Source organism: Dichomitus squalens (assembly GCF_000275845.1).
Source record: "Dichomitus squalens LYAD-421 SS1 unplaced genomic scaffold DICSQscaffold_20, whole genome shotgun sequence".
NCBI classification, from domain to species: domain Eukaryota; kingdom Fungi; phylum Basidiomycota; class Agaricomycetes; order Polyporales; family Polyporaceae; genus Dichomitus; species Dichomitus squalens.
In genome coordinates this window covers 221,017-232,556 of record NW_006766902.1, presented here as the reverse complement: position 1 = coordinate 232,556, position 11,540 = coordinate 221,017, and the positions used below count along the sequence as shown (strand labels likewise).

At 55.5% G+C, this 11,540-nt stretch overlaps 5 protein-coding genes across 5 annotated transcripts; 3 read left to right on the top strand and 2 right to left on the bottom strand.

Moving 5' to 3' along the window:
• Positions 1-1,447: 1,447 nt before the first annotated feature.
• On the bottom strand, positions 1,448-2,791 carry DICSQDRAFT_127697 (uncharacterized protein; the record flags this gene model as incomplete). The annotated part of the gene is made up of 2 exons (XM_007366767.1): positions 1,448-2,548; positions 2,600-2,791. The coding sequence occupies 2 exons, from the start codon at positions 2,789-2,791 to the stop codon at positions 1,448-1,450; spliced, it is 1,293 nt and encodes a 430-aa protein (XP_007366829.1).
• Positions 2,792-3,796: 1,005 nt separating this feature from the next.
• On the top strand, positions 3,797-5,065 carry DICSQDRAFT_162021 (40S ribosomal protein S2). The gene is made up of 3 exons (XM_007366766.1): positions 3,797-4,103; positions 4,163-4,709; positions 4,769-5,065. The coding sequence occupies exons 1-3, from the start codon at positions 3,994-3,996 to the stop codon at positions 4,886-4,888; spliced, it is 777 nt and encodes a 258-aa protein (XP_007366828.1). The 5' UTR covers positions 3,797-3,993; the 3' UTR covers positions 4,889-5,065.
• Positions 5,066-5,848: 783 nt separating this feature from the next.
• Positions 5,849-6,911, top strand: DICSQDRAFT_181329 (uncharacterized protein; the record flags this gene model as incomplete). The annotated part of the gene is made up of 3 exons (XM_007366765.1): positions 5,849-6,716; positions 6,750-6,783; positions 6,841-6,911. The coding sequence occupies 3 exons, from the start codon at positions 5,849-5,851 to the stop codon at positions 6,905-6,907; spliced, it is 969 nt and encodes a 322-aa protein (XP_007366827.1). The 3' UTR covers positions 6,908-6,911.
• Positions 6,912-8,116: 1,205 nt separating this feature from the next.
• On the bottom strand, positions 8,117-8,764 carry DICSQDRAFT_107485 (uncharacterized protein; the record flags this gene model as incomplete). The annotated part of the gene is made up of 3 exons (XM_007366764.1): positions 8,117-8,326; positions 8,388-8,608; positions 8,662-8,764. 2 exons carry the CDS (start codon positions 8,762-8,764, stop codon positions 8,445-8,447), a joined length of 267 nt encoding a protein of 88 aa, XP_007366826.1. The 3' UTR covers positions 8,117-8,326; positions 8,388-8,444.
• Positions 8,765-10,886: 2,122 nt separating this feature from the next.
• On the top strand, positions 10,887-11,045 carry DICSQDRAFT_63111 (uncharacterized protein; the record flags this gene model as incomplete). Its single annotated transcript, XM_007366763.1, has 1 exon — positions 10,887-11,045. A coding segment is annotated over one exon (159 nt), but the record flags the coding sequence as incomplete, so codon positions are not given.
• Between the last annotated feature and the right edge of the window lie 495 nt (positions 11,046-11,540).

The window sequence follows — 11,540 nt, the reverse complement described above, 5'->3', positions numbered from 1 at the left end:
GACGGAAACTGCTGCAGGGCATACGCTGCGGCGCGTCTTCCAGGCTCTCCGGGCTGGCGCTCGCTTCTGGATGAAGCTGTGCTCACAGTCAGACATTGAAGTCGACAGGGGTGAAAGAAGATTCGGTACTTTCTTGAGGAGATCCTCCACTTTCGACAGGCGATCTTCGAGTGCTTCCACGTATCTGTGACTATGCCTAGATCAATTCAATCTGGGGCTGGGAAACCTCTACATTGTGCTTGACTGGACAAGGCTTACTCACTTCTTCGTCGGACGCTTCATCTAGCGACATATTAGGACTGCATGAGTGGCAGCCATTACAGCGTGAGAAGGAATTACCTTGGCTGCAGGATCGTACTGACATTGAATGCCATGGGCAATGCATCTTGAGCAACGATTGTCGGGTTTGTCAGCAGCGTCGCCTAGAAGGATTTTGTTGGCGAGCGTCCTACCATTGAGCAAGCTGAAGAGTGGGAACTTACAACCAACTGATGCCGTTCTCAGTATAGTTGGAGTATGGAGTGGCTGTGAGTAGGCGTACCTTTCCTCCGCCTGCAGAACTCGCAAGCTCTGGTATGCTTCTGTCTCTTGTACTGAGGTCGAGCAACCTCCTCGTCTTCGCTAGACATTACTGCGTTCTATGTACTAGATACCCTGTAGGGAGTCCTTCAGCCGGGTTGTTGAACTGCACTTAGTACGTAGTAGTACTAGAATAGGAGCATTCGCATTTGTAAATGCTATTCCCAGCCGCTTGCAGCTCGTCCGCAGGCGCGGACACCGCCGGCCGGCCGGCACTGCGCTCGTCCTCTGCCGGGGTGCCGTGACTTCAGTTGATACTCCGCCTGAGAGGAACGCCTTGTGCATTTGACTCTCCGCTCCTCCGCAGGCAGGTCACGTGTGTCTCAATCGGCAGAGTCTTAGCAGGACGACGATGCAAACAGGGCGTGGCGAAGCGGTATATCCGACAAGATGATTCTTTTACTCATTCACACAGGGACTACAATACAGCATGTCGTACTTCGGAGTAGCTGGGGTCGCTATCACACTCTGAACTCGAAGAACGGGGGCCAGGCATGTATACACGATTTTATACGTTCAATGCCAGTAACAGCACGTGTCGTCATCTGCGAACGCCTGTGTGAGATGTCGAACGGGAACGGGACGCGACTTACGCACTATATGCTTCTACAATATAGTATGGACAAATATGTCGTTTTCTGCTGAGAAGTGAAGACGTGGAGTCCCGGGGAATACAGTGCGATCGAACGTACATATTTGGAATTCTGCTTCCTGCACTTGCACCCTTGCACTTGAAGACAGACAGCTGGATAACACGCGAAACCGGAAACCTAGACGATGAGGGCGAGAGCCCTCGGCGAAACCTGCAAAAGAACCGTAACACAAGCACATGCCCTACATGTGCGCAAGGCGATTCGAACCAGGCCATTCACTGCCGCGTCATGCGGATCATGTCATGGATGTCGGATAGCACGTCGTTCGCCCTTCTCGGAGGCGACGTCGCCCCAAGGTCGACGCGCGTCCGCAGCAGCGGCTGTCGCGAGCCCTGCAACATCCGCCCGATGTCCTCCAGGACATCCATCCCGCCCGTGATGAGCTGCAGCGGCCGGAGCGGGCGCATGGGGGCAGCCGGTGGCCTGGCGTCGGGGGCAGTGGGCGGATTCTGTTCTTGGGCGTGTGCGTTCGCGGGCGACGTCGGATTGGACGTCCGCGCGCGTCGCTCGCGCTCTCGGTCGCGGTGGCGCCGGCGGCTGGAGTGGGGGTGATGAGGAAGGTGCCGATGGTGCCGCCTTTCGAGACGTTCTCGCTGCTCCTGCGCTACTGCGTCTGGGTTGACTAAGACGGGCGGTGGACAGTCCGACGTGCTCGACTGTCCGTGAGACTGGGGGGAGGGACGATGGACCGCTCGACGGACAGGCGGCGAGGACGACGGGGATAAGTCGGGATCTAGAGCTGACGAAGGATCAGGCAGGTGGAGAGGGGATGCCGAGCCCCCGCTCTCGATATCCGCGATGTTGCCAGAGCTCTCATGGCCGAGGGAGTTGCTAGAACTGTGTCTGCTACCGCCGCTGTCCTCATCGTCTCCAGAGCTTGAGCCTGAACCCGACGCCGTGCCTAAGCCGATATTCTTGCCACTCACGGAGTGAGTTAAACTTTGACGATCGATATGATGGTCAGAACTGGAATGTCCAAGCTCAGCGGAACCGGAAGGGGATGGGGTATTCCGGGGCGGGCCAGCGGGTGTGGCTTTGGCCCATTTGCGGATACTCGCGCGGGTAGGAGCGCCAGGCTCTTCAACCTCGCCATACTGCGACGAGTCAGGTGTGTCGGCGCTGCGGGGTTTCACTGCGGCTTCTACTTGCACTGGACCCTGTAGACATGTCGCTGCAGAAAGATGCTCATGCTTGGCGTCCTGATTACCGAAGAGGGGACTCAGGGACTCGACGGGTGTAGGTGTGATGGAGGTGTCGGGAGTCAGAACGTGAGACTCGATCGATAGTGTAGTGCCTTCCACAGAGACGGGGGGTAGCTGGTGACAGACAATCAGACGAACTCGAAAGGAAACCGGACGTTTACTCACCTTGCTCGACGAGGAACCCGACCCTGAGCCACTCGTTGGCAAAGTCACATGGGCACTGGCCTGCTGGTGTACGGCGATTGCATGCTTGTCGTCAGGTGTAGACGGGGGAAGTGGCACTGGAGATTGTATAGCTGAGGGGGCGGAGCCAATGGGATTGTTCGACATGGCGTGTGAGATCTCTTGCGATTGCATGATGTGTGGGTGCGATCAGAAACCAGCAGGTCTAACGAGGATTATTAGTAAATCGACCAGACGGAGAGGACCAATTGCAGAAAGAGGTCGGGACACCAGAGCAGAGCAGCAGCCACAATGCACAGCTCTGCCATCACCGCTAATCGATTGCGGGGCAGGGCGCACCGACGACCACGCCAGCATCACGTGCTCAATCCGGCAAAGATGCCACGCGTCTGAGAGTTTGCTCGGGGGCGGTATTGAAGGTCCTGCACTCGCTGAGGTTGAAGCGAGGACCCTGGACACTCTGGGTGCACACTGAGGTCCGAGTACATCCGCTGGATTAGCTAGCCATCAAACTCGCCCTGAGAAACTTATTATATACTCACACGAGGGAAAACAGGATGGACGGGGAGATGGACGGCGGGACTCACGGTAGGACGGAGCACCGGGATCATGCACTAATGACGTATGTTGCCTTAGATGACGAGCGCTGGCTGGCTGAGGAACGAGGAGGCGGGTTTGTGAGCGCCGCGCAATAGTAGTTGCAATGTATGTAGCTTGGTAGAGATATCTTGAGAGCAACAAACGGCGATGTCATGAGAGCACGACAGGAAGAGGGAAGGAAGAACGAGAGCTGAAAACGACAGCGGCGAGAGCCAGAACCTCATGGAGCGACAGCCGCCCGGGAGCTGGAGGTTCCGAACACCAGATCTCCAACCACCACTTGAACATACTTCGCCGCAAAAAACATGAGGAGTTCCCGGGCCTATTCGTCTGTTTTATGGCAGGAAGAGAGGGGGAGGGAAGCGGGAGGTGAAAGTGGAGCTGCAAGAGGCGTCTTACTCCGTCCCTTGCAAGTCACGTCACGGGACTTCCTCGGCTCAGGGCAGGCCTGCTCCCAATCGGGACATCCTAGCGCCCACCGCAAGTTGTCGTACACACACCGCCCGCCGTGCTCGACGTTCGACACATCCTCAAGACGTGAGTACTTTTCATTATGTCTCCGTTATGCTCGAAATGTGCGGAAATGGAGGCTATGGGTGTCCAAGCCAAGACTCGTAGTGTCAGGAGGCTGGGAGCAAGCTGGATGGATCCTATGACATTCGGATGAGGGCGCTAGCAGGTCCATCCCTCTCCCTTCTCGTCTGCCCTTCGATCCTTCTTTGCGCGAGCCTCCTAACGTGTCTCGAATTCCTTAGTAATCTTCCAGCAAGAACACAATGGCCGACTCCGGACGCGGACGTGGTGGATTTGGACGCGGGCGTGGTGACCGTGGACGGGGCCGTCGGGGCCCCCGTCGCGGTGGCCGCAAGGACGAGGAGAAGGAGTGGTCAGTACCTGCTATAATTCCCCATCTTCATCTCACCCTAATGCGCGCACGTCTGTCAGGGTCCCCGTTACCAAGCTTGGTCGTCTCGTAAAGGACGGCAAAATCCGCTCCATGGAGGAGATTTACCTCTTCTCGCTTCCCGTCAAGGAGTACCAGATCATCGATTTCTTCCTCCCTAAGCTCAAGGATGAGGTCATGAAGATCATGCCCGTCCAGAAGCAGACCCGCGCCGGTCAACGCACCCGCTTCAAGGCGTTCGTCGCCATCGGTGACTCGGACGGCCATGTCGGTCTCGGTGTCAAGTGCGCGAAGGAAGTCGCGACTGCCATCCGCGGCGCCATCATCCTCGCGAAGCTCTCCGTCGTTCCCGTTCGGAGGGGTTACTGGGGTGCCAACCTCGGTGAGCCCCACACCGTGCCTTCGAAGGTGTCTGGCAAGGTCGGATCCGTCATGTGCCGTCTCATCCCTGCTCCCCGTGGTACCGGTCTCGTCGCTGCTCCCGCGTCGAAGCGTATGCTCCAGCTTGCGGGCATCGAGGACTGCTACACACAGTCGAAGGGTTCGACTGCGACGATGGGTAATTTCTTGAAGGCGACCTTCGCTGCCGTGCGTGCTCCGTCCGAATGCGTTGGTGGAGCTACTGCTGACGAAATGTGCGTGTGCAGATCACGAAAACGTACGCGTTCCTCACGCCCGACCTTTGGCGCGAGATCTCTCTCTCCCAGTACCCATACGACGAGCACAGCGCGCACCTACAGCTTGCACAGGGCAAGAAGGCGTATTAGACGCTTTCTTTCTCCGACGGAGGTCTGGGCGGTTAGACTGTTGATTCGATCATTGTATTCCTGCTGTGTTTCTAGCATTTGCTCCGCCAACAAAACGCTCTAGTATGTCATTATTAGCATGATGCACTATGGCAATGACCCTTCGCAAAATTCTATGCACGAAACTCCTTCGGCACTCCTTACGTCGCGAGCCTGGACGCGCTCCATGTAGTTGCAGGATATTGATACTTGCGCTTCAATCAGGAGCATTCGCACCTCAAGATTTAGCTCCCGCAAAACGTTTCGCAATGTAACCAGTGCATGTCCAGATGCCGATAGCCGTCCCTCAGCATGAACGTACCTCGAATTCGAATCCCGATGACAATGCAATCATTGGTCGTTCTCACACCAGCGCAGCCCAGCGCAGTCTTCAGCAGGTGATCGAGTAGACCCAGGAAGTACTCGAGACAGAGTCTCGTCCGACCCCTCATAATCGGAGTCCCCGCATGGGTCCATACCGCTTGGCTTCACCAGAGTTCACACATTCTCTCGCTGAGGCGGTCACCGCATTCAATCACCGGACATCTGAGCCTCTTCCAGAGGCAAGGACTCGTTCGCCTAATATTGACACCCTCCAGGCAAGTCCGCTGTGGCGACAGCCTTGCAGAGATCAGCGATCACTAACGATAGGCATCGTAGCGTCGAACTTCTCTTCCCCTTCTACCTCGCATAACACCCGCCCCTCCTCTCAACGGCGACGTATTGCACAACGTCTTACAATACTTCACTACGGCTCGCAGCCTCTGTCGCGCTACTCTCGTCGCTCGCGCGTGGACCATCCCGGCTCAGACGTTCCTCTATAAGTATGTCTGTTTCAGCGGATGGAGCGGGCCCGCAGAGAGAAGCCGCGACCGATGCTTTGCGCGCACCATGCGTTCGTGCCCTCATCTCCGCCCTATCGTCCGATATCTATCCATAGATATGGACAGCGATGACGATAAGGGCCAGCTCGATTGGCTGCACCTCCTTCCGGAAGACGGCCTCAGCAGGTTCAGATACCTGTGGCACCCCAAGCAGACATTCGATCCGTCCGTGCTCGAGGCACCCGCAGTCCGGGCCGTCACCCACCTCATAGTGCACGGCCCGCAGAGCGCCGCGATACTGCCCGCGTGTCTGTCGCTTCCTCGCCTGGAGACGCTCGAGGTCTCGCTCGACGACTGCGACGAAGCTGCGGACTGGGACGTCGGCGCGGGCCTCGCGCCGCACCTGCGGAGGTTCGTCCTGCGGGTCTACTTCTGCCGCTGCCCCGTCGCCATCGCGCTGTTCACCGCGTTCGCGCCCCAGCTGGTCTCCTTCCACTTGCACGCCCTCTTCCACGTGCTCGTCCCATACCACGAGTGGGAACAGGCGCTCATGGCGCACGGCACGCACCTGCAGCACCTGATCCTGAGTGGCGACACGTCGTGGCAGAACATCGGCTCGCCGTTCCTCGACGGCTTCGTCGAGAGGGCCCCGTCGCTCGAGCACATCCGCTGCATGCAGGGCACTCTCACGGGCGCGTTCTTCGGCCGCCTGCCCTCGAGCCTGAAGACGTTCGAATACGCCACCAATGAGGGCGTGTCGGGTGCGGCTGAGGAGATGATCCTCAGCTTTCTGCCCGGACTGCGGAGTCGGCAATATTATGGCTCGGTGCAGACCATCAGGATCATCGTCCCGGCTGGGAGCCCCTATCGGGAACACCGGGAACTGGAGGAAGCGTGCGATGAGGTCGGGATCAGATTTGAGCACGTGCAGGATGAGTTGTACGCTCCGGCGCAGTACCTGTCGGCGGAGGCGGTGATCAGGTCTTGTAAGCATGGATAGGCTCACCCGCACCACCCAGCCGCCAATCAACACGGCCTTCGTACAGGTTTCAAGTCGGATTTCGTCCGATTTGATCATTCCCATATTAGTTCTCATAAAAGTGCTAGCAGAGTCCTGACGAATCCTCCTCCTCCCCCTCCACCACCACCACTACCACCACCATTGCCGCCCTCCTGATTCTCCTCCCAGTGTTCTTCGATCCCGTTTCGCTGGGTGAAAGGTTCAGCTTGATAGATGGCCCTCGTCTTCGTCTACAGGGCAGTCATAGAATCAACCGATGTTTTCGGTCCCGAACACCCGCTGATTTATCGGTGTTCGCATGGGAGACCAGTCTCGTACCGCGAAGGCTCCAAAACTCCATCTGACATTTTGTAGCACCATCCGTTACCGCTCTACAGTACCTACGTGTCTTTACTCTCTTGAACACTGCCCACTGCCGTCTCATCTGTCAATGCGTCGGACTCCCTCTTGGCACTCGCCGTAGATCTGGCATCCTCCGTCGCGGGCGCCCTCTGAGACGTCTGCATCGATGCGCCTGGCTGAGGTTGGATGGCGATCGTACCTGCCTTCGAGGGATTCTCATCATGGTCTGAAGTCGAGGACTGCGACAGGGCTGGTCTGAGTTTGACGCAGCCTCCCCTTCCGTAGCGCATGCGATTGTAGAAGCTGTGAGAGGTGCGTCGTTCAGCCTTCTACACAAGCCGCCGAGAAGTACTATATGGATCATGAGCATCTTCATGACAGGGAGGCAGTAGCATGAGACAAACCTCCACAGCAGGCATTACGCTCGGAGGACGTACAATACGCCTATGACGCAACGAGCTGATGATACGAGACTAGTACAGCATCACCATCGGGGCTTGGAGACACACATATTCCGCAAGAGATACACGGAAACAAGAGGATCATACACAGGCATAACTTGGTCCCTTCCGAGCAGAGCCGGTCGAGACATGTGCTTGGAATATGCTCGTCTGAGTCTACGAGTGACGCTTTCAGCACTTGAATTGATAGGAGACGAAGAACTGTCAAAGACTGACCGGCAGAACAGGGCGCAGAAGAGGATACCAACGGAGAAGGGTAGGGTCTCCGGAGGGGAGCAACGGGAAGCATGGAGCCAGTGCAGTCCAAAGACGGGAGGGGAAGAGGATTCCTTGCGTCGTAAAGTGACCCACCCTGCGGCCTGCGGCTGCGCAGAAGCAGAAGACAAGGAACCGTGATTGTGCAGCCGATTCCGTACTACATCCAATGCACTCGCCATCAGTGTCATCGCCCTCTTCGTTAGCATCTTCCTCCCCATCAGAGCACCGCGCCCGTCCAGTCCAGGCTCGAAGGTACAGGTGAAGGCTCAAAACGGTAAAAACTAGGCCTCCCATTTCCTGGGAAGGAAGGAGATTGGAATCAAGAAAGGCTTTCCGGCGCTCCGCGAGAGGTTGAACAAGAGATTCAGTTGGCATGGCTGAGCCATGTCCACTGGAACGTACCACTGACTGATTGCCAATAACCCCTCTTATAACCTCAAACATCTGTACTGAATACATATACAGATCCCTGGAAGTCTGAAACATTTCGACCTGCTATCACGATTCATCTCTGCTAATACGATGTGTACGCGTTAGTTGAAAAACGTCGTACACAGGGGACGATAAGACGCTACCTTCTGGACTCATAACTAATAGTACATTGCGTTTGAACATCTGCAAGCAAAGAACCTTTACGGAGTCGGCGCAAAAAGGGCTACAGTCGCACAAGCGGCGGAGCAGGTCCCCAAGGCGGCATTACAAGCGACAATGGCGGCCGGCACGCCCAGACCCGCAGTGACAGTGCCAAAGGTGAAGCCCGCGCCTGCGTAGCAGGCAACGACAACGGCGTTGCATCCTATAACGAAGGGGTGAGTGTGGACCGGCTATCGCGCATGTTCGAGATCATACCTGTCTGGCAGATACCATAGGCAACGGGACCAGCGTTGACTATCGGGGAGGCGGCCAAGAGGCCGGTAGCGACGATGACGAGGGTAGAGAGGCGGAGGTTCATGGTAGGCTCAAAGGCAGATGAGTGGCGACCCCTCGATGAAGAGGATTGGTTTTATACCTTCGGGGAACAATGCCTTCACATGAGAGCCGGGAATAGACCTCGAGCTTGAGGCACGGGATCTTGCCTGTCGCCGTGTCATTTGCGGCCTGTCACAGAAGCACTGCGTAATCCCATCCTAGGAAGACGTGCCACCTGTCAGTGCGGGTTCAGTGACATTGCCACATGCCAAAAACGCTCAGAAGATCCCAAGAGGTAATCAAGCCATACCAACTTGTCTCATTGCAAGCCCTAGCATATTAGACGCATATCTCAGGCAGAGATTCTAACCACCAGTACAATGAGATCAAGAGCTTGAATGTAGAAGTTTCAGGGAGACATACATGCATATATCCAGTATCTTGACTTGGATCGTAAAGTCTGAGCCGGATCCACAACCCAGGAGACCAGACCGACGGCGGTTGGAACCCCCGGAGACATTGTCCAATGGAGGCTACCGCAGCCCACCGCCCATTGACCTCGCCCAGTCAGATGCTACCGCAGCACGTTCCGCCCGAGGAGCTCTCAACTACATAGTCACAGCTAGAAACCTGTCGATCACGATCGTGGTCAGAGCGCCACTATACGGTGAATGATTTTTCTCGACAAAGTGAGCATCACAACTGCACTTTCAGTATTGGTGGTGGAGAAGACTGCGAGATTAGTAGAGCGACATCAGGGAAACAGATCGCTCCACTGTGCACCTTCTTCAACGGCTTCTGATAGGATGTCTCTAGCAAGGTAGAGTCGGTATAAAACTGTTGGAGGTCGATGATGAAAGAACATGATCTACATTGGCGACGTACCTCAACGAGCGGCAGATCAACGGATAAGCCGACGGTGCACACACGGTGACGGTACTAGTGCACTTAGGGAGGGTTGGCGCATCGCAAGTACTGACCTGGCCTCCTATATACTTTATATCTCAACGAATGCAGAGGCGGGCGGGGAGGAGGCAGCACCGCCGGGAAGTTGGTGGTTCACCTTGGAAATCGACGATATTACTGATGTATCACATGTCAACCCCAGTGAGAACCTTCCCTGTTGCTCACGATTCTCATCTTTTTCGGCCCGTTTCAGTCCGCCCAAAAGGCAGAAGTAGTCAGATATCCACATGTATGTAGGTGAATGCATATATATCTGTCCATATGCACACAAAAAGCTATTTGCCGTTCGTCGTCTTTTCCCGTCTGTCTCCGTCTATTTGCATATTTTTCGCCCGATATCTGTATGTTCCACTCTATTGAACACCTGGCAAAAATATAGGAACAGAGTGCAACAGTCCTATACAGTTGGGGCTCGTTGCGCTAGGGCACCAGATCGAGCATGAACGGATATATATATTTATGGGTGGTTACTCTACGATACAAATTTCGCATTACATAATAATACGCTACTCCCCGCGCCCGCGCATTGTGCCAAGCCCGCGTACAGTGACCTACCACGACGTGCTCTAACCTACTGCGTTGCTGCACCCGCACGACTTACCTGTATGCTGTGTGACAGCGAGTAACCCACTCACCTGTGTTGACGTGTACAGACAGCGATACCCTACCTGTTAGCGAGGCTCACGGTGAATGAGAGTACCGAGGACAGAAAGGGATGGTGAAAGGAGGGAAGAAAGGGCGCAGAGATGGGAGGACGGCTTTCGCCCACTATATATAGAGCATTGCGAACACCGATGGCGTCATGGACGAAGGAGCTGGGGACGAGATCGTAAGAATGGATATGGTAGGATAACCGTCGGTCGGCACACAGGGAGGCATATATGTAATAGATGTGGGTGGAACAGTATATATACATCGGACACCGGTTTAATACTATCGATCGACGTCAAACGGCCCATTGTACATATAGAACGGCCCATTGTATATATAAAACGAGCCAATCGATGTATGAAACGAGCCATTTTAGACGCCGAGCTGTCATCCAAATCGCTCCGAAAAGACGGCATCAGACGGCAATAGCCAGCAATCTTTGGCAATAGGCGGGGTTTTCACTGGGGGTGACCCTTATATAGTGTCATACTGTCATTGTCACTGTTGCCACCGCTATCACTGCAATCGAAGAATCCTGGAATCACCTCAATCCAGAGCCTTACCACACATCTTTCCTATCTGGTCGGCAGTGGGTCCAGGACCTCCTCAATGACCATCGCAACCGGATGAAAGACAGTCTAGGAACCCCAGCTGCTGTGTTTCGGAGGCTAGAAGAGGAACTCGTCCATGCTGGCGGCCTTCGGTGATGGAGGCTCGAGAGGAGTTACGACGCGACCTGATAACAGCCGCCCAGAGTTACGAGGCATCCGAACGCATGCACTCGCCCGGGTAACTCGAGTTTCCCGGACATTGGAAACCGAGATATTATTACTATATATGGGCATGAAATGCCGGTAACTCTAACTCCAACTCTTTGCCGAACAGGCCCTAAGTAATCGCCCGGCAGATTGCCTGCCAGGCCTTTTGAACTCCGCTGTGGCTGAGGCACTCTGGCGTCCGGGCGCTTCGGACTGTCCTCGTTCGTGCTCGTCGCGACCGCTTCTACAGACTCTGGAAGTTGAACTGCCTGTTTCACTTGGGCCGTTGTCACGAATCACGACGATCGGCCATGATCGATGATCAATGGCAGCTGGCGTTTGGGTGCGACTCCTCGCTTGGTAGTAAGAGGCGCTTAACTTTCCTATATCGGTCACATTTTAGCGCACAACATTGTACTTCTCGCAAGTCTTATGCTGCGAACC

Excerpts from the sequence above, each read along its gene's own strand:
- DICSQDRAFT_162021 (XM_007366766.1), top strand. The coding sequence starts at position 3,994 with ATGGCCGACTCCGGACGCGGACGTGGTGGATTTGGACGCGGGCGTGGT. Across the intron at positions 4,104-4,162 it reads AAGGACGAGGAGAAGGAGTG|GGTCCCCGTTACCAAGCTTG; the intron begins GTCAGTACCTGC and ends CACGTCTGTCAG. Across the intron at positions 4,710-4,768 it reads TGAAGGCGACCTTCGCTGCC|ATCACGAAAACGTACGCGTT; the intron begins GTGCGTGCTCCG and ends GTGCGTGTGCAG.